The sequence below is a fragment of the Sminthopsis crassicaudata genome, chromosome 4, assembly GCF_048593235.1.
Source record: "Sminthopsis crassicaudata isolate SCR6 chromosome 4, ASM4859323v1, whole genome shotgun sequence".
Classification (NCBI taxonomy): Eukaryota; Metazoa; Chordata; class Mammalia; order Dasyuromorphia; family Dasyuridae; genus Sminthopsis; species Sminthopsis crassicaudata.
Window position 1 is genome coordinate 97057564 of NC_133620.1, and position 27917 is coordinate 97085480.

At 38.7% G+C, this 27917-nt stretch overlaps 1 protein-coding gene across 1 annotated transcript in view; it reads left to right on the forward strand.

Moving 5' to 3' along the window:
• The first annotated feature begins 6531 nt into the window (after positions 1–6531).
• Positions 6532–27917, forward strand: part of IPO9 (importin 9) — a 32275-nt gene continuing 10889 nt past the window's right edge. Inside the window, 13 exon segments of the mRNA XM_074308775.1 lie at positions 6532–6647; positions 6649–6812; positions 17384–17445; positions 17665–17751; positions 18089–18290; positions 21518–21606; positions 22412–22498; positions 23321–23440; positions 23550–23650; positions 23883–23941; positions 25591–25742; positions 26434–26532; positions 27548–27654. Of these exon segments, the coding sequence (XP_074164876.1) occupies positions 6532–6647; positions 6649–6812; positions 17384–17445; positions 17665–17751; positions 18089–18290; positions 21518–21606; positions 22412–22498; positions 23321–23440; positions 23550–23650; positions 23883–23941; positions 25591–25742; positions 26434–26532; positions 27548–27654 (1445 nt within the window).

A 27917-nucleotide genomic window follows, 5' to 3' on the forward strand; every position in this document is an offset into this window, starting at 1 on the left:
AATATCCTAAGGAGCAATTAGAACAACTGAACAAGACCTGGATCTCTGATATTTAAAAATGCATTTGCTAGACCAGAAGCTCTATCCACCCTAGCATATTCACAGACTCCAAGATATATGTGTCCAGATGTGAATATTTGTACACATAGAATCACTCCTACAAGGGGGTTAAACCCCGATAGCCCAATGGAAAGGCAGAGGAATGGAATGCTTTCTATTTAGTAGCTTCTATTATGTGTGCAATGGAATTCTCTATTCAGAATCAGAGTGGGAAAGGACCTAAAATGCTAACTCAGCCTAATTCATACCTGAACAAGTATCCCCTCCACAGTTCATCTAGCAAATTGTCTTCCCAGCTTTGCTTGAAGACATCCAGGGAAGGGCAACCATTTCCTCATAAGATTGTCCATTCCACTTTGGGAAATGTATAAATTTCTTTTTTTTTTAAATAGCTTTTTATTTTCAAAATACATACAAAGATAATTTTCAACATTTACCCTTGCAAAACTTTGTGTTCCAAATTTTTCTCCCTCCCTTCCCTCCACATGATAGCAAGTAATCCAATATAAATTAAATGTGTACAATTCTTCTAAACTAATTTCCACATTTATCATGCTGCACAAGAAAAATCAGATCAAAAAGGGAAAAAAGGAGGAAAAAAAACAAACAAGCAAACAACAACAAAAAAAGTGAAAATATTTTATTGTGATCCATATTCCTCTTTCAAGATGCAGATAGATGGCTCTCTATTTCAAGTCTTTTGGAATTGGCCTGTATCATCTCATTGTTGAAAAGAACTAAGTGATAGATCTAATTTTCAAGAAGCCTAAGGTTGCCGCTTTGCAACTGTTACCTTGTTACATTGTTCATTGCTCACTGTTACACTGAGACCAAGCAGAAGGAAACTAATCCTTCTTCTATTGAGTAACTTTTCAAATATTGAAAAATTAGTTATCATGTCCTCCCTGAGGCTTTTCTACTGTAGTCTCAGTATGCTAGAGCTCACAACACTGTCCAAGTTTACATCAGCATTCTAGATTGCATGGTGCAAAGGAAAGCCCATAGGGTTTGGAGTCAAAAGATAGGGCAAGTCTTGGCTTTGCCATGTAATCTGTGTGATCCTGGGCAAGTGTCAGCTTCTGTTAATTTCCTTTATATTAAGATGAAATATTTCTGGGGCAGCTAGGTGGCGAAGTGGATAGAGCACCAGCCTTGAATTCAGGAGTTCCCGAGTTCAAATCTGGTCTCAGACACTTAACACTTCCTAGGTGTATTACCCTGGGCAAGTCACTTAACCCCAGCCTCAGGGGGGGGAAAAAAAAAAAAAGATAAAATATTTCACTAACTCAGTGCTATCAAACTCAAGTAGAAATAGAGCCACTAAATGTACATAAGAAGCTTTGTAGGCTACATGACAACCTAGAAAATAACATATTAACATTATCTTTGTCCTATTGAATTGTTGTTGTTTTTTTTTTAATTAAATATTTCCCATTTTAATCTGTTTTTAGCTACCTTAAAGAGTGTTTGGGCTGTCTGTAGTCCACATGTATGGGCTAGATGACTTCTAAGGTCCCTTCCAACTTACAATATATATTATTACAATATATACACTTAATATATAATAATATAAAATAATATATGCATAATTATATATTATATATATAATTATATTATGCTGAGTCATATTGAGTTCATAGTCCAGATCTTTTATAGATGAATCCCTACTACATACAATCAGAAGTAACTGAATAGAGTTGACTCAAGTCTATTTGTGATAAACAATAACTTTATCTCCTTGAGTTAGTTACCCACTCTCATTTAGGGGGCACAATAGATATAGCACTGGATCTGGAGTCAGGAAGACCCAAGTTCAAATCCAGCTTCAGATTCACTACTTCAGTTCTCTCATTAATAAAATGGAGACACCAAAAGCACCTACCTCCCAAGATTATTGTGAGAGAAAATATCTATAAAGTGTTTTGCAAACCTTAAAGTACTATGCTAGCTATAATCATCATCATCATCATCATCATCATCATCTCAGATAGCCCTGGGTAGGATAATTTTTCTTCTTAAGAAACTTTTTATATAATCTTCTAGCTCATTCTTTTCTCTCTCTTTTTTTAATTTTATTTCTTATTATAGCTTTTTATATACAAGACATATGCATGGGTAACTTTTCAATATTGACCCTTGCAAAAACTTCTGTTCCAACTTTTCCCCTCCTTCCTTCTATCCCCTCCCCTACATGGCAGGTAGTCCCATACATGTTAAATATGTTAAAGTATATGTTAAACACAATATATGTATACATATTTGTACAGTTATCTTGTTGCACAGGAAAGAATGGATTTAAATAAGCAGCTAAAAATAACCTGAGAAGAAAAAAACAAAAATCCAAGCAAACAGTAACAAAAAAGAGTGGAAATGTTATATTGTGGTCCATACTTATTTCCCAGTGTTCTCTCTCTGGGTGTAGCTTGTTGTGTTCATTACAGATTAATTGGAACTGATTTGGATCCTCTCATTGATGAAGAGAGCCACTTCCATCAGAATTCATCACCATAGCCTGGAGAGACTTACATAAACTGCTGCTGAGTGAAATGAGCAGGATCAGATCATTATATACTTCAACAACAATACTATATGATGATCAATTCTAATGGACGTGATTATCTTCAACATTGAGATGAACCAAATCAATTCCAATAGAGCAGTAATGAACTGAACCAGTTATTTCCAGCAAAAGAACTCTGGGAGATGACTATGAACCATTACATAGAATTCCCAATCCCTCTATTTTTGTCAGCTTGCATTTTTTATTTCCTTCACAGGCTAATTGTACACTATTTCAAAATCCAATTCTTTTTGTACAGAAAAATAACTGTTTGGACATGTATACATATATTGTATTTAACTTATACTTTAACATGTATTGGTCAACCTGTCATCTGGGGGAGGGGATGGGGGGAAGGAGGGGAAAAATTGGAACAAAAGGTTTGGCAATTGTCAATGCTGTAAAATTATCCATGCATATATCTGGTAAATAAAAAGTATAATTAATTAAAAAAAAAAAGAATTGATCATCATGTAGTATTGTTGTTGAAGTGTATAATGATCTCCTGGTTCTGCTCATTTCACTCAGCATCAGTTCATGTAAGTCTCTCCAAGCCTCTCTGTATTCATCCTGCTGGTCATTTCTTTTTTTTTTTTTTTAATTAATTTTATAATTTTTTGACAGTACATATGCATGGGTAATTTTTTTTTACAACATTATCCTTGTATTCCTTTTTCCAAATTTTCCCCTCCCTTTCTCTACTCCCTCCCCTAGATGACAGGCAATCCCATACATATTTAATGTGTTATAGTATAACCTAAATACAATATATGTGTGTAAATCCAAATTTCTTGTTGCACGGTAAGAATTGGATTCCGAAGGTATAAGTAACTTGGGTAAATAGACAATAGTGCAAACAGTTTACACTCAATTCCCAGTGTTCCTTCTCTGGGTGTAGTTGTTTCTGTCCATCGTTGATCAACTGGAAGTGAATTGGATCTTCTTTATGTTGAAGATTTCCACTTCCATCAGAATACATCCTCATACAGTATCGTTGTTGAAATGTATAATGGTCTTCTGGTTCTGCTCATTTCATTCAGCATCAATTCATGTAAGTCTCTCTGTATTCATCCTGCTGGTCATTTCTTATAAAACAATAATATTCCATAATATTCATATACCACAACTTATTCAGCCATTCTCCAATTGATGGGCATCCACTCAGTTTCCAGTTTCTTGTCACTAAAAAAAGGGCTGCCACAAACATTCTTACACATACAGGAACCTTTCCTTTCTTTAATATCTCTTTGGGATATAAGCCCAGTAGTAGCACTACTGGATCAAAGGGTATGCACAGTTTGGTAACTTTTTGAGTATAATTCCAGATTGCCCTGCAGAATGGCTGCATCCATTCACAACTCCACCAACAATGCATCAGTGTCCCATTTTTCCCACATCCCCTCCAACATTTGTCATTATCTTTTCCTGTCTTTCTAGCCAATCTGACAGATGTGTAGTGTTATCTCAGAGTTGTCTTAATTTGCATTTCTCTGATCAATAGTGATTTGGAACACTCTTTCATATGAGTGGAAATAGTTTCAATTTCATCATCTGAGAATTGTCTGTTCATATCCTTTGACCATTTATCAATTGGAGAATGGTTTGATTTTTTTATAAATTAGAGTCAATTCTCTATATATTTTGGAAATGAGGCCTTTATCAGAAACCTTTAGCTCATTCTTTTCTAACCTAACAAAGATTCTCAAAACCTGGTATCTTGGGGATTTACACCAATAATTTTCATAAATATGAACATAATTAACAACCTCCTCATTCACATAATTTCAGTTTCAATGAGATTATGTTAGAAGCAGTGGAATACATCTGGAACTAAAAAAAAAACAAAAAAAAAAAACAAAAAAAAAAACAGGCATCCAAATCCTGATCTTCTACGTAATATCTGTGCAACTTTTTGACCAATCATGTAATCTATTTGTAAAATGAAGGATATATATATAGTATATTATCTGAGATTCATTCCTAATATAAATCCTAAAATCTAAATTTTCTTATTCCATTCATATAAAAAATTTCTTTAAAACACTTTAATCAATTCAGCATTTGTTATTGCTTCATTCAATTTTAGTTGACTACTATTAATTGACATCTAAAATCATTAGGTATTTCCCCCCACCTTGTGCTTTCTTCAACAGCCACATTACAGTTTACAGATTGGATTCAAACCCGCTGATATAGCAAATCAATTAATTGCAGACTTTTTCTTTCATGTTTGAACTCCTTGAGAGCTAGAAACCCAAATCCAGTCTTTATCTTTTCATTGAGGAAATGAGGAAACAGATTAAACTAGCAGGATACCCATCCCCAGCATCTTGCCTTTTTCTTCTGCATCTATAACCATACCACAGTGTTGTACTGCTGAAAAATCACTAAATTCAGGCAATCAGATATGTGTGTTAGATTAAACAGAATCCCAAGCAAGGACCTTGGGACCCAATCAGAATAAAAATCTATAATAATAATACTAATTATGATGGTAATAACTAGCATTTATGTTAGTGCCTTAAGGTTTACTAAATGTTTTCCAAATATTATTTCATTTGATCCACAAACCTTCCCCCAAACTGATCACATAGCCATTGTTTGAAGACTCCCCAAAGGAAAAACCTTGCTACATCCAGAGGCAATCCACTACTTCTTTGAATAGCTTTAAATAGTGGGATATTTTTTTCTAACATCAAGTTTAGTGTTTGCTTTTTGAGGGGAAGGAGGCCGATAAAACCTTGTTTTGACCACTGCACTGTATTTGATCCTCACCACAATCTTGGGATTGTTATTATTGCTCCTATTTTACAAATAAACTAAACGAAGCAGAGTGCAGTTAAGTGACTTGCCACATCCAGGTCCAAGTAAAGTAAGCTCAGGCTGCAGTGCTCTGCTGTACCACCCAAAGCCACCCTGCCCCCCAAGCAGGTGTATAGCAGTAAATATTTAACCGCAGGTTGGGGACAATGTACTGAAGAACCCTAAATCATAACGTTTTCTCCCATTTCCTTCTTAAGTCTAGACAATAAACAAAAGAACTCACCAAGCTCCGATTTGTCGCTTTTGCCAATTTCTCAGGTGTAAGTTTTCACAATGAAAAGTTAACAATCAGCTCCCTCAGAACAGATCCAAGCTGGATGTAGTACCCCACCCCCGCACCCACCCCGCCTGTAAGCTCTTTCTTCTTCAAAGAGACTGTTACCAGTTCCACTTTACTTAGTGTGAAATTATCAGCAGTTCAAAATTTTAAGGGGAGAGGAGAAATAAACACCAAGTGCCTTCTAATTGTAATAACAGCTGCCATTTCTAAGTCAATTTCCAAGAATAGTTTTATATATCATCTTTCAATAATAATAGTTGGCATTTTTACACACATAATAATCACTAATAATAATAAGCTAACATTTCCATAAGGGCCTTCTGGGTACTGGGCGCTATTAAGCCTCGTGCTGATCTCAATTGCCCGGATGGAAGAGAACAGAGAGAGACCGCTCATTATCCGTTTGACTGCTATATTAGGTGCGATTTTTGGAAAGTCTTTTAATTAGTCTGAGCGAGTTCTTTCTCACTACCCTTAAATTTTTTCCACTCGTGACCCTTTTTCCCCCCAAGAAATTTTTGTAAAATAAATATAAGTTTCTCTTATGTGGTTTTTTTTAACAAAAATCATTTTTGATAATAAATAATAACTCTGCGACCTCCTCATTCAGTAACGAGACTTTTTGGGGTCTAGATGCAAAGTAGTAGACGCAGGGCACTAACTAAATACATCCTCGGACCGCGGATTTAAAGGGGAAAAACTCTTCCGGCCGCAGGAGGGCGCTGCCGGCGGAGGCTACTGTTGGCAGCCCGACCTCTCTGCAGCCCCGCCCTAACTCCCTCTTCCTCGGTTCTCCGACGCGATGCGCATGTGCGGCTTCGCGGATTGGCCGCGCGCGGGAGCCGTCGTGCCGGTGGCGGGTCCCGGCGGCGGGAGGAGCGGCCGCGGAGCTGGCTGGCTGGCTGGCAGGCAGCGGGCGGGCGGGCGGAAAGATGGCGGCGTCGACGGGCGCGGGCTCCGGACTGCCGGGGCCAGTGGCGCAGGGCTTGAAAGAGGCGCTGGTGGAAACGCTCACGGGGATCCTGTCCCCGGTGCAGGAGGTGCGGGCGGCCGCCGAGGAGCAGATTAAGGTGCTGGAGGTGACGGAGGGTGAGTGAGGCCGGCGGAGCCCGCCCGCCTCGGGAGGGGCCCGGCGCGGGCGTGCGGGACCCGGGAGGCGGGCTGCCCGTCTGCGGAGGGAGCAGGTGGTCACGGGGACCGGCCCCGCTCCGGCCGCTAGAGCTGCATGGGCGCTGGCCCCCGAGCCCGGGCGGAGGAAATGAACTAAGTTGCCCCCGTGCCGAGCCCCTCCCCCGCGCTGGGCGTGCTCCGCGAGCTGCAGCCGCGATGCGCGGTCCAGCCGCAGAGCCCCCTCCCCTGCCCATGCTGCCGGCTTTCCCCGCCCTTGTGAGCGACCCCGCCGCTCCTGGTCCGCTTCCTCACCCTGGGCTCGGGGACGTGCAGCGCTTCCCCGCTCAGGGGAAACCTTCTCCGACAGGGGAAGGCGCCGAACTTAAACAAACTCCGGCTCCAATGCGGGCTGGTTCCTCTCAGCTGTTCCCATTGCGCCCGCCTCCGGCTGCTGGCCGGTTTGACAAAGAAGCGTTCTGAGCTGGAAACAATACCGGGAGCAGGGGTGGGAAGCCTTGAATCTTTGTAAATTTTTGTAACCGGGCTCACTGTGGGAAGAACTCTACCAGGAAGCACATCTGCTGTAGCATCTCTGCCAGAGCATCAGCGACTGAGGATTCCCCAGAATTCTTTCCAAGAATCTAACCCTCCCCCACCCCCACCCCCCAAAAAAAGTCTCCTTCCAGGTCTTAGCGGCGGTCTCCCGAGAACCATCCCAGGGAAAGAGTAGAAATCAGGCGCTCACACGTGGAATCTATCCTGGGTCCCGTAGTAGATTGATAAGCATTCAATTTCAGCCTGAGTTTTTCCTAAATCCGAGGCAGGAGGGCTCCCTGAAGCATTTTTTTTAGTTTGCTGTTTGATATCAAGATTGTCATCAAGAAGAAAGAGAAGGCCGTTAATTTTGTTGTAGTAGCCTTAGCAAATGAAGAGCTGTCGTTTCAGTACTTTGTCGTGTGGGGTTTGCTCTCCTGGTATCGGGGAAGGGGGTGGCCAACAAAATCCATTGGATTGGAGGTGCCGAGTTATAGCCCTGCATAGATTGCTCTGGAGGAGGAAGAAAGGCCTTTCTATCCGAATTGGTCCTGTCTTTGCCAGTTTCATCAGTTTCAGGGCCAGGTCCCGGTGACGAGAGCAGATCCCTTTTTGAACAACTTTTCTGTTGTTTGCAGCGCCCCGTTTGGACTTTGACAATTTCCACATAAACGTGAGAGCTTAGCTTATGGTAAAATATCCAACCATTCCACTGTTGCCCCACCAGCCTTGGGCTTATTGGAAAGCCTTAGATCTCTATTTCTGTCTCTGGTGCTTGAAACCAAAACTCAAACGTCTTCAGAACTTTGTAATTGATCATTGCCACTGGTGGGTTACAATGCTGAAGTTACTTTTATGTGACTTGGTAGGAATGTGCTATGAAAGAAAGAGTGGTCTTTTATGAAGAGATGGTCTTATATGAAGTGACCTATTATGGTCTGGTCTGGTGGCAGTGTATGGGTTAGATGTTCAGATTACCCGAAGAGGCGGCTCAGGTTGCTGAAGCTTTGATAGTGACAAGCGTTCTTTTGGGACATGCTGTTAAAACGGATTCTATTTTGCTTTTTCCAAAGTCCTTTAGGAACTTATTCACATTCAGAAATAAGAGGGCTGATTCTGTCTTGTTGTTGTTCTTGTGCTCTTCCTTGGAAGGAAGACCGTGGTGGGGGAAGGACGGAGCCCTTTCCTGAGATTCATGATCCTGTCTCTCCTTTCCCAACTCCTAGCAGCATCTGCCGTATAGTCCAGAAAGGTCTCAGAAACTCTCTTCAGGCTTGTTTTGTAATTGATTGATCTTCTTAATTTAGGCTAAGACTTTCTTACCTTTGTATCATTACCCTTTTTTGAGTAAGCACATAACACCTGACGGCCCAAAGCTAGAATGTAGCCAAGAATTTGGGACTTGGCAGTGATGAAAAATGACTCAAGATCTTCTGTTCTATCAGTCATCTGAAGGTCTGAAATGGGAAGCAGTTCTCCCAAATAGGATCCCTCTGAAGGTGCTTCAGAGTGCTGTGATTTCTGTCATTGCAATGCATAAGGACCTTTGCTTCTGTCCTGAAAAATTGGTAAACAGCCTTTCTTAGAACTTTGTGATCTTAAAGTATAATCTAGAAATTGCACTTGAAGTTCGGTTCCTTTGATATTTTTCTGTCTCCACAGATTTTTCTTTCTCCCCTTCTCCCTCTCCCAATTTATTAGCTCAAGTGAAAGCTCAGAACAGTCTCTCTCTAATTGTTTTCTGTTCCTTTGTCCTCCTTTTTCACTCAGAGACATCACCCTTGTTCAGACCCTCAGCGTCTCTTGCTTAGACTATTAGAGTAGACGTCTGTCTTTCAGTCTCTCTACTCACCAATCTCTCCTCCACATAATTGGCAAAATAATTTTAGGACATAAGTCTAACTGTTATCAGTCACCTTGCTCAGGAGCCTTTAGTGGTTCCTTCCTGCCTCTAGACACTGGGCTTGGAGGCAGGAAAACCTAGATTCAAATCCCAATTCAAAGTCTTCTAATAGTATGACCCTTAGTAACTCATTTAGCATCTCTGTGCCTGTTAACTCATTGGTAAAATGAAGCAGTTGAATTCTAAGGTCTCTTCTGTCTCTAAATAATCTTTGAACCTATGATCATGTTTCCCATTTTAATCAAAGTGTCCTACTTAATGTTTTCCTAACTCAGCGCTCTGTATCTCTCACTTCCATTCCTTTGTTCAGGCTGCCTCCCGGTGCCCTCTTTTCCTTCAAGGAAAAAATAGACACTGTCTCCCATGGGAAGCTTTTCCTGATCTCTTTAGTTGTTGATGATCTTTCCCTCCCCAAATTATTACGTCTTTATTTGTGCACATGTCATATCTTCCATTGTAAGCTCCTTAAGGAAGAGAACTCTTTTCATCCTCTTTATATCCTTAACACTTTGTATAGTGCCTTCCATATAGGAGGTCTTTAATACATGTTTTTCAGATTATATTCAGTAAAGACACTTCTCAGGGAATATAAACTGGTAGAGCCCAAAGCAAATTCTGGTTTTTTAACCTGCTACCTGATATTTTCAAGAAAACTGCTACCCTGTAATTAGTTGCTTCATTTTCTAGGGTGGAAAAAGTTGAGATAATTCCAGGGTCTTCCAAGCTGAGATGGTTCATTGTGGAGAGATAGTTGCTCCAGGCTATACTATCATGTCTACTTTGAGCCAACCTCATAACCCACATACCCTCATCAAGGGCGTTTGCTCCATAAGTCTATTGTCCTGGGAGATGTGCTGTTTTATTCTTTCATTTTTTTGAGTTGAAGAGGGCCTACCAGATTGGTCTAAGCATTTCAGTTAAAGCCTATTGAACAGAATGAATTAGAGAAGGAAATCCTGTTGGTGGCCTCAATCTTCACTTTGACCTAAGAGTTCAGTAGGTCCTGTGCTGCACACAGATGCTTTTGGCATAAACAGCTTTTCTAAGAGAAGTGCAGCTTACTGGGAATTAGAAATTTCTCAGAAAACACAAAAACACTCACAGCTATCATTGCGTTTCTTTTAGTGACATGATAGCTGTAGTTACTGAGAGATTGCGAACTCCCAAGGTTTCTTAACTGTACTCTAAGTCAAATGTTTTCCACTAGATTTTTCTGCTTTGTTGGCAAGGTTGGAAAGATACCATCTCCTTTGTGACTGCTTCATCTTTGATCTTAATTTATTCCTATTTTCTCCATCCTTCAAGACTAGCGCCCCAACAGAATGGAACAAGTAGCTTTTCTTGTCACAATAAGCATTAGTCTAGACCAGAAGAGCATAACTTTCATATATATATTAATCATCTCTCCCTTATTTCTTTTGATTATTCCTTCTATCAGAAATGTAGCATTTTCCTCATGATCTGTTGGTCATTTCTACCTTGATTTCCTGTTAGTCATCTGTCCCTAATGCTTCACAAGGATAAATTCTCTCTTTCCTCCTTCTGTAATATCTACCACTATAATATTGGGGGATAGGGAGGGGGTGAAAATAGCTCTCCCTCACTTCTCCTGGCTCTTATTTGGTGCCCAAGATATTGAAATATTTATTTCCCCATCTTAGCTGCCTAGAGAGATGATCCTGCCGGTTGAGCGTTTGCTTTCTGGTTTTCATGGGCACTTTTCTGGCTCTCTTGCAGTGTAGCGTAAGCATTGTCCTCCTGCGAAGGGAGCCCCTCAAGGATCCAGACGCACTCCTGGGCATGTGGCGGGCACTGAGCCGAGCGGAAGGCGGCCGCGCTCGGAAAAAGGCCAGTGGTGGAGTTTTCTTTTTCCTTTCAGCTGTGGTTTTGTGGTGCCCCTGCTTCCTGGCCCCTGTGGGAAAGATGGAGCCACTCTAGAGCTCTGCATAGAACCTCCCTGGCCCTTCTTCCCTTATCCAAACCCCCATGCAGTTGCCCCCATAGTAGCTTACTAAACTCTAAACTGTTAAGGTGCTACCTCATCCTATATCTCTGACAGACCCTCAAGGCCAATAGCATTTCTTAACTTGTCCTCCACCCCGTCCTCTTCCCTTATTTCCTTTGCCCTTTCCCTGATGAGAGAGATGAGACAAGAGGTTTGAGAGATGACAAAGGACAGCTTTATAAGAGAGACAGGAAATGGGATTGGAAGAAAGAACTGTGAGTCAGTGTGCTGATGAAACGTGTAAATGCATCTATGTTCAGTGTTGAAACCAAAACTGACAGATTGGTGCTAGCCTCATTTCACCCTGGCAGAATTTACTCAAAATAAGTTCTTTAATCATTTGTTGTGGTCTGCATAACCTAAAAGGTTAAGTCTATGCACCCAATCAGGAACATTCTCTTTTATTTCAATATCTTGGGACAATTCAAACCATGTGTTAATCTCAATTGCTAAAAGACCAGATAGCCTTGGATATGGCCCCCTTGTCCAAGGATCTGAGAGGCTCTCTGCTGCCCTTTCTCTTGCCTTAAGATAGTTCCATTGGGATGAATACAGCATAGTGCATTGCCTTCTGCAGTTAATTTTGGTTGTGCCAGTCGCTCTAGGAAATACTTTAGTGTCTCTCTTTTATTTTCTTCCTTTAATAGAAGTCACTGATGAACAGGACCATAGTGTTTGACAGTTTTAAATAATGTAGAAAAGTAGCTTAAAATGTTGAATTTTATTTCCCTGATTTCATCATTTTAAAAATTTGAAGTTTTTAAGTTAATCCTTTAAAGTCTCTGTGCCTAAGTTTTATTATGCAGAACTGAGAAAACACCCAAAAGAAACCATGTAACAATAATGATAGCACATAGTTAGAGAATACTTTGTAATTTTCAAGCATTCTACTTGTGATAACCCCTTGAGGTTATCCTACTTATCTTCATTGCATTGATAAACCACGTCAAATATATAAATGTAAAATGCCATGAACCCAGTAAATGTTTTAATAAATGCTTGTTGAATTGAATTGGAGTAGCAAAGCCAAGGATGCAAACCCAGGGCATCATCTTTCATTCCACTGTGCTTTTTAAAAAAGCACACCAAACTGTAATGCTGCAGGAAATAATTCTTTCTTGTAGCCTTGTGTCTGCAAAACTAGTCACTAAGATTCATTAAGTTCATTATAAGCATTTAATAGAGGAGAATGTTCACACACTAGATTCCAGTCAAGACATTTGGGTTCACATCCTAGCTGACCTGTCAAGTTGTATGAACGTGGGCACATTTCTCTTGTCCTTATTTCCCTTGTCTATATAAATAGGGATAATGATTCTTGTAATGCTTTACTTCAAAGATAGTTGGGAGGATCAAGTGAAATAATATATGTAGATTGTTTTACAAACCTTAAAAGATCACATATGTATGTGACAAACATCCCTGAATTAGCTGCTTATACATTTATCCCATCTACTTATCAAAATTAAGATCATAAATAATTTTAAGAAAATAATTAGAAAAAATGTGGCATAAAAGTGATATGCCTAAATTTTTAACAGGCAATTGAAATTTAAAAAATGAGAAGTAGACAACAGAAATAAATTACATCAACAGTGATGATGATAATTTTATCCATTTTAGCTGATGCAAATGAATGACCACAGTGAGAACAAAGGATCTCAGAAATCATCAACCATCTGACTTACTTGCCAAATGGAGAGCCATGACTGCTAAAGGCAATACCAGATTACAATATAAACCCCATTGACAAAATCTTAGAGGGGTAATGAATGATTGTGAATTGTATTATCTCTTAAAATAGAGAAAGAGTAAAAAGTAAAATCAGTTTAAAGAAAGCTTAGTGAAGTATCCAGCTAAGCAAAGTCATCACAGAAGCATTCAATTCTGAGAATGAAAAGACTGTGGAAAAGATCTGCAGAAATCATTTTAACAAACTTTTTTCATCATCTGAGACAGTGAGCGCCACACTTAAACATTATTTACACATTCCTAATTATACACTATTGTAAAGGCATTAAGGATCTGATATCTATGGTAATTGGAGGAAAAAAAGATAAAAATATCAGGAAAAAAGTTAATTTTTTGTTAATAACCAAAAAAGGTAGAGAAAAGACTATCAATACCTTCCTGTCCACCTGTTCTCTCATCTATACATAGTCTTTATGGGAGTGATTTATTCAGAAGATCTTGTTATCAGGGGATAAGCAAACTTTCACATGTAATATTCAATAATACATGATAATCTTTGCTAGAGAATTTAAAATCCTATTTACTGTTTAATTGTCCCAAAAATAAATAAATAAAGTTGATTTGATAGAATAAAATGCTGCAACAGAGACACCCTTTTAAAACAATATATATGTCAAAATCTCTCAAATCGCCTTGGAAGATGTAACAGAAATAGCTATTATTTTTGTTTAGAAAGTCCTCCAATAAACGTCAAGGGAAGTTTAAAACAAGGAGACAATATGCTTATTAAAGGTATTTTCCCAGAGAAAAGAAGAACACATCATAAAATCCAGATCAGATTGAGGATTCGCTGTAAATAATGAGGTCCTTCATTTGTCCCTGTTTAGTGATGATGTGATCCTAATTATACCAAGCCCCAGAATATTACAGAATCTTCTTGAAGAGATTTGTAATCACTCAGACTATGTTATTCATTCACATAAGAAATACCAAGAGAATGAATAATACCTGTTACCCTGAAACATGGAGATGTATTTCAATATGCATCTGGATATATATACCATGTCAAATTTCTCCATTAGAAGAGAAAAAAATAAATTAAGAGGAGTATGGACAGGATTGTCATGAAAGGTATTTTGGTTTTTTTAACTGATCCCAATCCTCCCATAAAAGCAAAGGCTTATTTTTATAATACTGACATGGTACCAGCATAAGACATACAACACAACTACTCCCAAGACATAAAAATAAATATATCACAGAAAACCATAAAGAGGTTCTTGATAGTTATAAAGAGGCTGCAACATTGAATCAATAAGGAATTCTGAAGAACAGAGGTTTCTTGAAGAGTTGGTATAATAAGATTCAGTGGGGTAATCAGGTTGTAGGAACAAGAGATTACAGCTTAGACAGCCAGAGTGCTATACTGATGCAACATCAACAAAAAGCAACAGAGGCCTCCAGCCTGTTTAAACTGACTCTGTGTGGCAAACTACTTGGGGGACCTGAACAAGAGTACCACAGGTTTGACTGGCATAATTGTATTAAGGTCTGCCTAGTTAGAGGAACTTCCAAATCCTTAAGATTAGAGACCCCATTTAAATATATTGTTACTTGATCTGTGGCAACAAATAATCCAATAGTTATATTTATTGGGGAAGAAGATTCACTTATAATGATTTGAGACAAAGGAAAAAGTATTTGGGAAATTGACATTTGTCTTTATACTGATTGATTCCCACTTACCATCTCACAAGAGTCTATATCATTTAATTGTCTTAAGTTTTAAAATAAAAAAATTTTTTTTATCCTTTCTAGGGAAGGATAGCATCTGTGAACTCAGTACTGTTTCTGCACCTTCCTTTTCTATCTTAGTAAACTAATGGTGATTTTTTTTTTTTGTCTTTTCCAACTAATCTAGAATTCAAAATAGAGATTCATATTATACCTTGTTAAGAGTCTTGTTTTTTATGTAGAATGGTCTTCATTTCATTAAAAATCCATTGATATTTTAAAGCAAATGCAAGGAAAATCTAATAGATACTTGATTTTGAGGGATACATTTTATATTTTTTTCCATACCAGGCTTTTCATTACTGTTGCAATGCTGACTATTAATGACTTATGTTTCATCACCTCATTGGAGACCTTGTGATATGGGAAACAATGTGGCTACCAGAAGTTGAGGTCCAAACATGAGACATTCCTCTTGCTACTTTCTGTAGCCCTAAGACAAATGCTGTACCCCTGGATACAGCTATCTTGAAGTATTCTCATAATCAGTTGGGTTTGACCTTTGGGAAGAAAGGGGTAGAGGTAGAGAGATGAGCTCAGTTTGTCCACCTTTTGCAGTGAGTAAATTTCTAGGGAAGGACATGCATGATTAAAACTCTTAAAACTCTGGCTATGCTTAGGGTAGCTTTAGAGGTATTTCAGAAAGTCTAGTGGTAGCCTGCTTTCTGTTCGGTGCTGCTTTCTTCTGTTTAGTTGCACTGAGGATATAAGTGAATAGTTTGCTCTTCCTACAAGGCCTCCTTGTTATCCTCTCAACAGTGTCATGCTTGTACATTTGTCTGAGAATATAGCCTTTCCGACCTGGTCCAAGCTCTTCATCTTCAGCTCAGGGAGATGTTTCCAACCTAACAAGTCTCAAGTAGTGTACCATTTCCAGACATTGCTCTTTTGTACCTTACCTTCCTCCTTTCCCCCTACCCGTTGCCACTGAAAGTTTTGTTTTTCCTAAATGTTCGTGTATTTGTTTTGTCCTCAAATTTCTTTTGGACAAATGTTTTTATTCTTATTGTAATTCTCATTTTCTCAGATGTCTAATTCTTATAATAATGTTTCCATGAAATTATGCTAAATCTAGAATCATTAAAATGCAAATCAAGTTGGCCTATGCCAAAATAGATCTAGATGGATGATCTTCATTTCATTTTGCAAGAGATCACATCAAGGCATGTCAGAACCATGTAAATCAGTGAATGTGTGAAGTTACAGTTTTATTTCGATTTTCAGTGAAAAGTTAGTGGAGAGGGCTTTGAAAATATCTATTCTTTTGGACAGTTGTTTAAATGTCCCATTGTCTTGCTGGAGTTGACTTGGACATTTGATATCTGAGGACTCTTCCTAAATTGTATTCAATGCAGCTGATTAAAATCATTTTCTAAATGTCTATCAAAGATAGACATTCAAAGATATCTTTTGGCCTAAAATCTTCCTCAGGTAAGTTTACTTATGGATGATACATAGATGACACCCCTCAACTAGACATGTAAATGTGTAGTCTACATTGACTAGATTATCACTAGGAAATAAAATCAATTGTAGAAACTTCAGGAATAATTTTTCCAATTTTTTTTTTTCCTTTTTATGATCTCATCTACTAAATCCTGGGGAAAGAGGCTGGCTTCTTTAACAACTAGATTTCCTTCTCTTGTGGTAGACTTGCTAAAGAAAAAAGAAAAATGCTTTCTTCCTGCCAAAGTGAGATGATTGGTACCATAGGAATGCTATTGTAGTTATTAAGTTTTTACATAGATCTCAGCGCTCTAGCTAGTCTTTTTAGTAATCTAGTTACTTGAGATACTTCAATATTAAATGTTACAAGAGGTATAATCATTTTAATATAGGCATATTTCTCTAATGCATTGTTCATTTTTAATGCATATGCCAACATAATAATCAGTGTTGGTTTTTGTGCTTGATGAATAACTCATTTCAGTGATGTGGACAGAAATTTCTGGTCAAGGGATTTCAAGGACCTAGTTGGAAATAATCAGCCTTCAGGCTTCTAATGAAGATCTAGGTCTGAAAGGTTGCTTGCCCTTAGTTCTCAGGACTAAGAATATATTTGTGATGCTCTTTGGAGGGGTCTTCCTCTTATGTCTCTGCCATCCAGAAAGTAAAATCTTTGATCATTGTCTCTTTGCCAATATGAATCAATTCTGTATTTGAGAGTGAGGATAGCACCAATGGATCCATGCACAAACATTCATTGTGTACAAGCACAAACTGAAAATGGTTGGATTTCTTATAGCACTTCTTTTTTTATGACCAACCTTGTTAAACCTACTTAGCCCTTAGTTCTAAACCAGAACTGGATGCCCAGTTTCTTCTGACAGATAGTCAACTGATCTCTCATGACATACATGTGTCACTCCCAAACTGTTTTTAGGGGGATCTTAGAGTTAAAAATATGTATTACCTTAGGAGAAGTAAGGGCAGGTGTACAATGATAGAAGGACTTATTGGTACTGCTCAAAGGTGATTCCTCTCTCCCCATCTCCCCCCCAAAAAGGAGTGGCTGGTCTATATACTGTAATCCTTTTTGTCACCATCACAGTTAATTCTCAGTAAGTTATCCTGTCATTTCTTATATTCTCTTGGACTAATGATAAACTTTTTTTTCCCCAGAATTTGGAGTTCACTTAGCAGAGCTGACTGTGGATCCACAGGGAGCGTTAGCCATTCGTCAGGTAAGCCTAGAATGGTTTCCTTTTCTCAGTGATTGGACTTTCTCATGGCAAAAGAAAAAACATAAAACTGACTTTATTTTATATCAGATTTGGCTGTGCTTTAGATGTTCTGGACAGACAGGTAGTTAATGTATATGAAGTAAGAAGAAGGATGTACTTGTGTATCATGTCCATATTGTACATATTTTTGTGGAGTGAATTAGTTTGTTTCCTTTTCAGTTGGCATCAGTCATCTTGAAACAGTATGTGGAAACCCACTGGTGTGCCCAGTCAGAGAAGTTCAGGCCTCCTGAAACCACAGAAAGGGTCAGTAAATATATTGTCTCCCTGGGGAAGTATGTGGGATTTTTTCTGTTTTGAAAGATTGGAGTGGGGAAATCCTTCTATACCCTGCAAAGATCTGAAAAACAATCCAAAGAGGACTTGAGGGAGGGAATTGTTTCATTGGGAAGAATATTGTTGGGACTTTAAGTATTAGATGATCTGAAAAGCTTGTTGGACAAACTAGATCTAGATCTTTCTCTCAGACACATTATATGCCATGTACCATATAAAATACATTCTGTATAGTTCAAGATATATGCTCAACATAACTTGGATAAATCACATAGGGCTAGGTCTAAAGGGAGGGTATTTCCTGCAGGCAAAAATTGTTATCCGGGAGCTGCTGCCCAATGGGCTGAGGGAATCAATTAGCAAGGTCCGTTCCAGTGTGGCCTATGCAGTATCAGCCATTGCGCATTGGGACTGGCCAGAGGCCTGGCCCCAACTCTTTAACCTGCTGATGGAGATGTTGATGAGCGGAGATCTGAATGCTGTTCATGGAGCCATGCGAGTGCTGACAGGTACTAAGTGCTTCTGCCTAAGCAAAGACTTGCTCATATTTTTAAAATTAGACAGAAGTATTTGCCCAGGGGCCTATGGACCCTGACTCCATTTCTCTGAAATTCTCTCTTTGTATCTGCCCCAGATTTATGCACTCTTTCTGGGTTATTGGGCTCCTGGTGCTGCTGCTGTTCTTGCTCACTAGGGACCCACTCATCTTCTTTTCTTTTATAACCAAAATAGAAAAGTATCCCTTTTCCTCTTAGTTTAGCTGAGACAAGTTTGGAATTTTTGAAAGGAACTCTTAATAACCAAGTAAGAGAAATTAAGGCAAGTATATACAAAAACGAGATTTATAGATACGGATTTTTCGTCCTAACTTTGCATCACTCTTCCTTTGGTCCTTTTTTATCACTTTAGATATCACTATCTACCATAGACATCTAAGAAAGATGCTCAGATTTTTAAACCAAGATAGATTTAAACTGTGTAAACTTGGATTTATCAACTATGAGTCTCTGTTTTATCATCAGTATGAAAAAAAAGGTATTGTCTCTTAAGAAAAATGTACTCATTTCTCATTGGCCATCTGCTCTGGAGATACCCTCACCTGCTTGGATCCCACTTTTATCAGCCAGAGAAGAAAAAGACTTCATCTGGCCTGAGGAATTCTTCCCTTGAGTTCAGGACATCTTGCATTGACATAAATGATGTCTCTTTAGCCCCTCTTAAACAAAGAGCCTTTGGAAGATATAACCTCTATTCTGATCTCATAGGTTCTCTTGAGATTTGATTGCCTTTGGTTTGCTTTCCATTAACTGCTAGGCAGCTAGTTGTTAATACTGACTTTGGATAGAGCAGAGCTTCTTTAACTCTTGTCTAGGTTAGCATTTAGGTACAGTCTCACTAATAGCCATGTGGCCTCATTGAAAATTACCATTTTCCCCCAAACTCTATATGTATCATGTGAGGTCCTTGATATCCAGAAGCCAACATTTCATTCCTCCCTGTTTCAGCATCTCTATTTCCCCTTTGAATTGAATTCTGAATTCTTATTTCTTGTCTGAGGTTTTCATTTCTCATTCCCTGAATATAGCTGATGGACCCTAAGCCTTTCCTAGCTCAGGCTATCAATTCTTTCTGTTAGCCTAAGTTCCGTTTCAGAATACTGTCCTTGCAGCTTTGCTTAAATATATTAAGCATAAATTAACAATAACAGGCCATGCTATTCCCTAATTGTGGAAGAGGGTTAATTCTTCATGGGCTCCCATCACTCTTGTCAGCCCAAGAGAAAGGAGAAGTTGTGAATTTGAGCAGCAGGCTGACTGAGAATACTATCTCCATATCTTCATTATGTTTGTCTTCTATAATATAATTTTGTTCTCAGCAATTCAGAGAAAACTTCCCTAGAATATTGTGTCTGGTTGCAATAGAAACACTAACCAGTGTGATGAGAGAAAGAATTTGAAATTAGAAAACCTTCTCAGTTCCACTATTTAGTTCCTATGATATTTGAGACACCTGACTCTTATGCATAGTTTCCTTATCTATAAAATAGGAATTAAAATATTTACATTACTTCCTTAGCACATCAGTTAAGGAATAAATGAGAGAATACATGTGACTATGCTTCGTGAGTGCTAGTATTGATATATAGAAATGTAAATTATTGCTGCAGTGATTGTGGAACAACTCCCATGCCCCCAAGCAGATGTTTTCCTAAAATGGCTAAATGCATGGAAACTATACTTCAGTAATACAAGACACTTAGGTATGCATGTACATGGCAAAGCACTGGTGTAGAAAAGAGACATCAAATTATCATTTGCTTTAAAAAAACAACAACAACAACTTTGGGACAATGCCCCATAGCCCCTCTGTGGCCACTTAATAATTTTCTCTACTTTTTACATATAGGAGAATTGAGTTTTAGGACCAGTGGAAATTTGCTTTTTGCCACAGAGCAATTAGAATTCCTAATTGCTTTAATTTCCAAACAGGTTAGGAAATAGAGGTTGTTGCAAATGTTCCATCCTAATGATTTTCTATATCAAATGAGTCCAGATGATTGAGGCAAATTACCTTTCTGAACTTCAGGCTTTTTAACTTTCAGAATTGGTTGTGGGAGAGTAAGTATGATGGAACATATAAAATGGGAAATGCTATTGAACTACATCAAGCTTTGTCTTTAATATAACTTCTTATACTATTTATATACTGATTCTACTTATATATAAGACATCAGTTTCATTTGTCACTTCTTTTTGAAAATTGTATCAATAGTCTTAAATATTGAGCTCTTAAAGTGCAAATCATAGGTCTATTTGAGGTACTAAAAGAAATTCAATCCTGAATCTTTGACACTAGTACCATAGATCTTGGTATTTGCCTGGAATTAATAAACTGTGATGACTTTGAAAATTTCACCTTTAATTTCTAAATTATACTACCTTTTTGAAAAACATCTAAGTGGCTTAATGCCCTACCCCTCCTTCTTCGTCTCCTCTTCTTGTTGATGACATAACAGAAACAGGATATACATCAAGGGCCAATAAAGTGAGATGATCTGTCTTAGAAACTCCATTTTCATTGTAATTCCACCACTTAATAATATAGTCCTTTGTGTTATTTTTATGTGCTTTGGTTGCCTTTTCTTTCTTTTTGATAAAAACTATTGACCCTTTAAAATAACATTCTTCTGATTTATGGTTTGTCTTTTTCCACACCCATGTCAGAATTTACTTTCTGCTTCAGGTGGCAGCAACTTTTGTCTTCCAGGCAAATGTCATCCATTATCAATGTAATGGACATAGTAGAGTTCAGTCAGTATACACTGAATCAAATGGACCAGAACATCTTACACAGAGGAAATGTTAAAAGAAGACGAGATCAAAAAGTAGATTTGGTTATCAGAGGGTCAAGTAGTAATTAAGATTTTAAGAGGATATGTCTCAGAAATGCAGTGATGCTCTACATATTTTCAAAAAACTTATATACAGTATTTTTAGGAAAGATTTTTTTCTTCCATCTCACAGATTCTCACATCTTCTCACATCTCTTTTATTTCCTCACTGTCATCTTTTCCCTTCTCATTAAAACATCTGTAAACTCCTGCTTCTTCCTTATCTCTAGAATAAGCCCCACTGGTCCCTAGTTTCCTTTCCAAAAAACCACACCAATGTTTTTTCTGTTAATTTGTGCTTTGGGGATAATAGTTGGGGCAACAATAACACTCTTTTCTTTCTAGAATTCACTCGGGAAGTAACAGATACACAAATGCCACTTGTTGCTCCTGTTATTCTCCCAGAGATGTATAAGATCTTCACCATGGCAGAGGTATGGAAGCTACTTAGTCTCTTCCTGTGGTCAATAGAAAGATAGCCAGCATCAGAGGCTATAGAATCATTTCCAGATACATTTTGTTTAGCCAGTAGCCGGTCACCAAATGCATTATTTTACTACAGTATACTACAGTACTACTCTGTAGGAATATAGTAGGATCTGCAAGAACTGAAACTTAATGGTAATTTCACTATTATAACTGCCAGGATTTGCCCTAGATAAAGTTTGTTTTCAATCCCATTTCAACTCCTGGGATCCCATCTTCCATCTTTCCCAGAGGATACTGAGATTTCCATAGTCTCTTAGTGCTTTAATCTCAACTAGCTGTTAAAAGAAATAAATCTGATTAAATTAATTTACATTATAATATCTTAACAAAAATTTGGTTTGAGCCTCTTTGCATTGAAAAAAGATGATTTAGAAGTCCCAAAGAGTAAATCTTTAAAGGTAAAACTTAAGGCACCGTAAGTGTGCCTTCTTGGTGTTGCCCAAAGTACAGATCTGTCTACTTGACATATATAATGTTGATTTTGATAATAACTAGTGCCATCTCTTGTTATCTTTTCTATATTCTTAACCATAAGAAGCAGAGTCCTGAACATCAGGAAGATATTCCTACTTTTTTCTCTCCCAAATCTTTCTTTTCCTCTGTAAAGTCATTGTACATTGTAGATGACCTAGACCAGGTACATCTAGAATGAGTTAAATATTCAGAATAGTTCATGATGTTTCCACGAACATTTATGCATATACATGCACACAATCTTATAGTGAGTTACTTATATAATTTGTCTTTTAGGTTTATGGTATTCGAACCCGTTCCCGTGCTGTGGAGATATTTACCACCTGTGCTCATATGATCTGTAACATGGAAGAGCTGGAAAAGGTGGGTGACAGTGATATAAAACTAGTAGGTCAACAAATCCATATCAATTGCAGAATTCTTGGGGGGAATTTAAACTAATCCTTAAACTTATTTAATGGCAGTAATATATAGGTTTTCCATTTTAACTAAAATTTGTATTTGCTTAGAATTGATTTAACTTTCACCCAATTTTCAGCCTAGACCTAGACCTAGTGTTATGTTATCATCTCTTTGCCTCCCTACAATGTATCATCAATTCCTTGTGGGATGTCTGAAGCCAGAATAACTGAGAGCACTTATGTTGTAGAAATTCTTTTGTGAGTCCCTCTCATTCTTGCAAACACTTCATTGTCTTTGCCTAGGCTGTCCCCCAGGCCTGGAATATAATCCTTCCTTACCTCTAACTCATTTGGACTCCCTGGTTTCCTTTAGAGCTCAGAATAGATTCTACTTCCTGCCATAAGTATTTCCTACTTCCCTGTTCTCTGCACCCTCGTACCTCCCTATCAAAATCATACAGGTATTTTTTAACTACTCAAATATCTACTTTGTCTCCCTCAAAAGGGTAATGTAAGCTTCCTGAAGACAGGGACTTTGACATAGCAGTCCTTTAAATGCTTGTTGATTGGTCAGTTGATAGATCTTAAGGGATGAAAATGGGACTCAGAAAGCTTAAGATTGATCTTTTGAGTTCAATTAAATTAGAATGGTAGAAATTGACATTTGAGAGAATCTTATACATCAGTCTTAACAATTGAATCTCCTTTGAAGGACTCTGCAAGAGATTCCCAATCAAAAGATGTATCTAGAAATTACTTCCCTCCATTTTAACTTCTTTTACAGGGTGCAGCCAAAGTGCTGATCTTCCCTGTGGTTCAGCAGTTTACTGAGGCCTTTGTTCAGGCTCTCCAGATGCCAGATGGTCCCACATCTGACAGCGGGTTTAAGATGGAAGTCCTAAAGGTAAAAAGTCACCAGTGCATTTAAGAAATTTTCCAGTTTAGAAAAAGCCTGAATTAAGTAGTTCTTCTACATAGTTTTCCAATTTTCAGCCTTTCTTTTTGATTTTTAGGCAGTAACGGCCCTAGTGAAAAATTTCCCCAAACACATGGTTTCCTCCATGCAGCAGATCCTACCAATTGTGTGGAACACCTTGACTGAAAGTGCAGCTTTATATCCTTTTTTGAAACTTGGGAAAGCCTTATTATGCCTCTACTTACAAATCATGAGCATTGGAGTGGTTATCCTTTCTGAAATGGATTTTTGTCATGTATAGCAGTGCCTGTTAAAGTTGTACTGGTAGGCAATTATATGAGAAAAAGAAAACTCCCAACTAGAATATGTATCTTTCCCCTGCTTACATTTATAAAAAACCCAGCTTGTGCGCCTTAACTTTGTTCCATACTTATGTGAGGACAGAAGTGAATTATACTGAGGAAGTAGAAGATCCTGTGGATTCTGATGGTGAGTATTGTTTATGTCTTCCATTTAGGGACAACAATTCACAAGAGTAGGGAGGTAGGGAATGAGAAGGAAGAAAAAGCAAGGATGGGGTTGGCTTGTCTTTGGAGAGTTTTCAGGTCAAGCTAAGGTTGCATTTAAGTGTCATAAAGGGAAGGAATTCTTCCACCTAAGGCAAAGTGTTCTCCTTGGACATTTGAAGGCCTGAAAAATAGAAAGCGCACCTAGCCTCAGACCTGCAGAAACATGTCAGCAGAATCTCCTCTCAGCTGTTCTCTCCACTCACCAGGGATTCTCAGTAGGCACGGGGCTCTTTTCTCCCTCTTGTGCAGCACTCTTGGTGCTTGCCTCTCTTGCTTATTTCTCACCTCTCTGACAAGCGCCTCTTAGGCTTTTCTCCTGCTGCCAAACCTGAGATTGTTCCCAACTCCCAGATCTCTGCGGGATCTCTTCCCACACCCTAGTCCTCCCACTACCTCAGACTGAACAAACCCAGAGCTAAATGTGGTCTGTCCTCAGCCTCCCTCCTCCTTTTCCCACTCATCTAGGCCTCCAAGCCCCTGACTTTCCTCCCTCAGTTAGCTGCTCTTGTGCTCTCTAGAACCCATGGAGCAGCCAGGCCACTGCACCACTCAGAAACCCCTACCTCCTCTCTTCACCCTCCTCTGGTTCCCACATTAGGTTGGGGGGAGGGGGGTCCAAGTGCATGGAGCCCTGGGCCTGGATTCAGATCTGCCTTCAGACAGCGGTCTGCTTAGTGTCCTCATCTGTCAGAGGAGGGGAGCAACAGCCCCTCCCTCCCACAGTCTTGTGAGGATCCAGTGCGTTGTTTGATCTCTAGTAGATGCTACATAAACTTGTTGTTATTTTTTGTCATCATCATCGCTATGGTCGTTATAACTGTGCTAGACAGCTGACTGTTCCTCTCATCTTATCACTCGCTGTTCTCTCTCCTGCTGACCTCTTCCATACCTAACACATCCTGTCCACCTCTCTGCAATGTGCTCAGCTCTGGTGAGACTGTCTGGAACCCTCTGATTCTGCTATCATGGCTTTCCTCCTCTCATTTAAAATATTCCATGCTGGTGTTTGTGCCCTGCATGCTGCAGATCATAAGCTCTTAAGTGCAAAGACAGTGTTGTCTTTCATCTTTGTATTCCCAGGTCACTGTACATAATGGCCATTTAGTACATTGTGACTTGAGTTGAAAGTATCTGGATCAAAGACAGATTTAAAAAACCCAAAAATCTTGACTCAATCTAGAAAGAGCAAGTGCTCCTGGATCAGTCTAACTCCTGTAACTCTGTAGGTGGCCCTTTGTCTGGCTGCTTAGTGCACCTAGCTGGGAGGCAGGAAGTGAGGCACTTGAATCCTACCTTGGACAGTAGCTATGTGACACTGGGCAAGTCACTTCACCTGTCCTATCAGTTACCTCCTCTCTAAAATGAAAATAATAGTAGCAATTACCTCTCAGAATTGTGGTGTCATCTAAATATTACTTAATTATTACTCCCAACAAAATAGAAATTAGCAAACATACTTTCATTAATTTCCAAAGATAAAATAGTTACTTTCTAATATTTATGGAATTATTTTTGTTTGTTCTTTTGCTCTTGTTCATTGATTTCTTTCCTTGTGTACCCTTCTTCTAGGTGAAGTGCTGGGATTTGAAAATCTTGTCTTCAGCATTTTTGAATTTGTACATGCTCTATTAGAAAACAGCAAATTCAAAAGCACTGTGAAGAAGGCATTGCCTGAGCTGATTTATTACATTATTTTATATATGCAGATAACTGAGGAACAGGTAAATGCCTTCTGAGAAACAACCCCAAATGTGTTCTTTTGAAGTTTTGGGTTTAGAAAAGAGAGAGATTTTAGAGAATAAAAGAATATCATGAGACTAAGTAGCTTCATGCCCAAGTCCTAAGCAGTCATTAGCATTAGTGCTAATTGTCCTACAGAAATAAAAATACATCAATTTCTGTGCCATATAGCTGTACTAAGTGGTTTTGTCAGCTTCTTCAGACTTAAAAGAGCATTTGCATCAAAAAGTAAGAGAAGATTCCATCCTGTGTGTCCATTTGCCTAATAACAGAGTCCTTATTAAGGAGTCAGATGATGAGAAGAGATTGTTATCTTAATTGGAAAACCATTCCAAACAAGAAGGATAATCACAGAATAAAATGATCACCTCTCCCATCTCTGTTGGTGTACAGTCAACTGATAAAACATACTAGTAGGTTCCAAAGGTGCATTTGCCAAAAAGCAGCAAGTGGTGTTTACCTTCCTTCTAAGCTGGTACATTCCCAAAAAGCAGCAGTCTTGAATGACAAATATTCATTTGTCAACCAAAATAGCACTTTTCTTGCTTAAAGCATTCACATAAGGAAAAATGGGTCATTTTCTTTTCCACACCCTTTTCCTCTGGTTATTGCTAAGGTAACATTTGATCTAGGTCATCCCAGTAGAAAATTAATCTTCATACTTTTTTCCAGATTAAAGTGTGGACAGCCAACCCCCAGCAGTTTGTTGAAGATGAAGACGATGATACTTTTTCCTATACTGTCAGGATCGCAGCTCAAGACCTGTTGCTGGTAAAAGACTAGGGATACCCACTGCCCACCCACCATTAATGAAATCTGTCATCTATCTCTTTGAACTTCTATTTGTCTTTCCCACCACCTGACCCCAGCTGAAGCCCTGTTGTTAGATGCCATTATAGTGGTAAGAACCAAGAAGCTGCTTCCTCTCAGTGGACAGGTGAACTTCTTTAAGAATTTCAGTCTAATCTAAGATTCTTTTCTAACTCGTTTTAAGTCTATGAGCTCTGAATCTAAAAGATACTTCTTTCATGATTTCTTATGGTGTAACTTTGAGGGAGCTAAGTAGTAGAAGAAAAAAAAAGATCATATAAACATTGTTGTTATCTTGATTAGTTAATAATTAAAATTTTGGCTATCCCAAAAAAAGAAAAAAGAATTTCAGTCTTATGGGAAAATACTGTGGTGAGGAGGAGGGCCTCAAATGAGCAGAGGCTGTTATGACAGAAGCAGGACTTTTTGATCCATTTTTCTGTAAGTATTTATAGTAGCAATCATTCGTTGGCAAACTTAATGGGGAAAGAGCTCCCTTGGGAAGCTGAGTGATACCATCCAAACATCTGCTCCTGTTTTTCTAGACACGGAGAAGTACTGACACATACTGCCTGTTGCTGGGGGAGAATTGGGGGGTGGTAGGGTAGGGAGGTGTCAATCAATTCTCAGCATCATGTAGCATCTTCTATGAAAGAATGGCATCTCACACTCAAGAAGTAGCTTCCTTAGTTTTCATTTCTCCGTTTTGTATAAGGCTCCAAAAATTCAAGTGTCTGGTCTAGAGCCTTCTAGGTTTGGATCTGCCATTCTACTGAATGAAGCCAAAGGGACCAGCACCTCAATAAGCAAGATATGTGAAAATAAGAATAAGACAACATTGCCTTATCCTTATCAGAGACTGATAATATAGTATTTTCCAGTTATAATAATATTCAGCCCAATAACATTTGGCTCAATTAACCATCAAACTAGGTTTCATGTATACATTTGTTAAGATCCTATTCCTCCTTCCTAGGCTGTGGCCAGTGATTTCCAGAATGAAAGTGCAACAGCTCTGGCTGCTGCTGCCACTCGGCATTTACAAGAAGCTGAGCAAACTCAAAATAGCGGCACTGAGCACTGGTAAGGAAGGAGTGGCATGGGCTAAGTCTTGGGAGAGGCCTGTGGCTGGAGCCTTGACAGAGAGATGTTGTCTTGTGTTCATCCAAAAGTTACTCTTCCTACTCAGTGGATTAACCTGCTCTTTTTTTAACCCTTTATACTGCATTGGCTTAAGAACCCAATCTATATCTTGTTTGCATTGGTTTTTCCTTTAGTCAGTTATGGTATAAAATTTTACCCTGCCTCTCGTTAAAGATTGATAAGGTAGCTAGTTCAGTTATTGA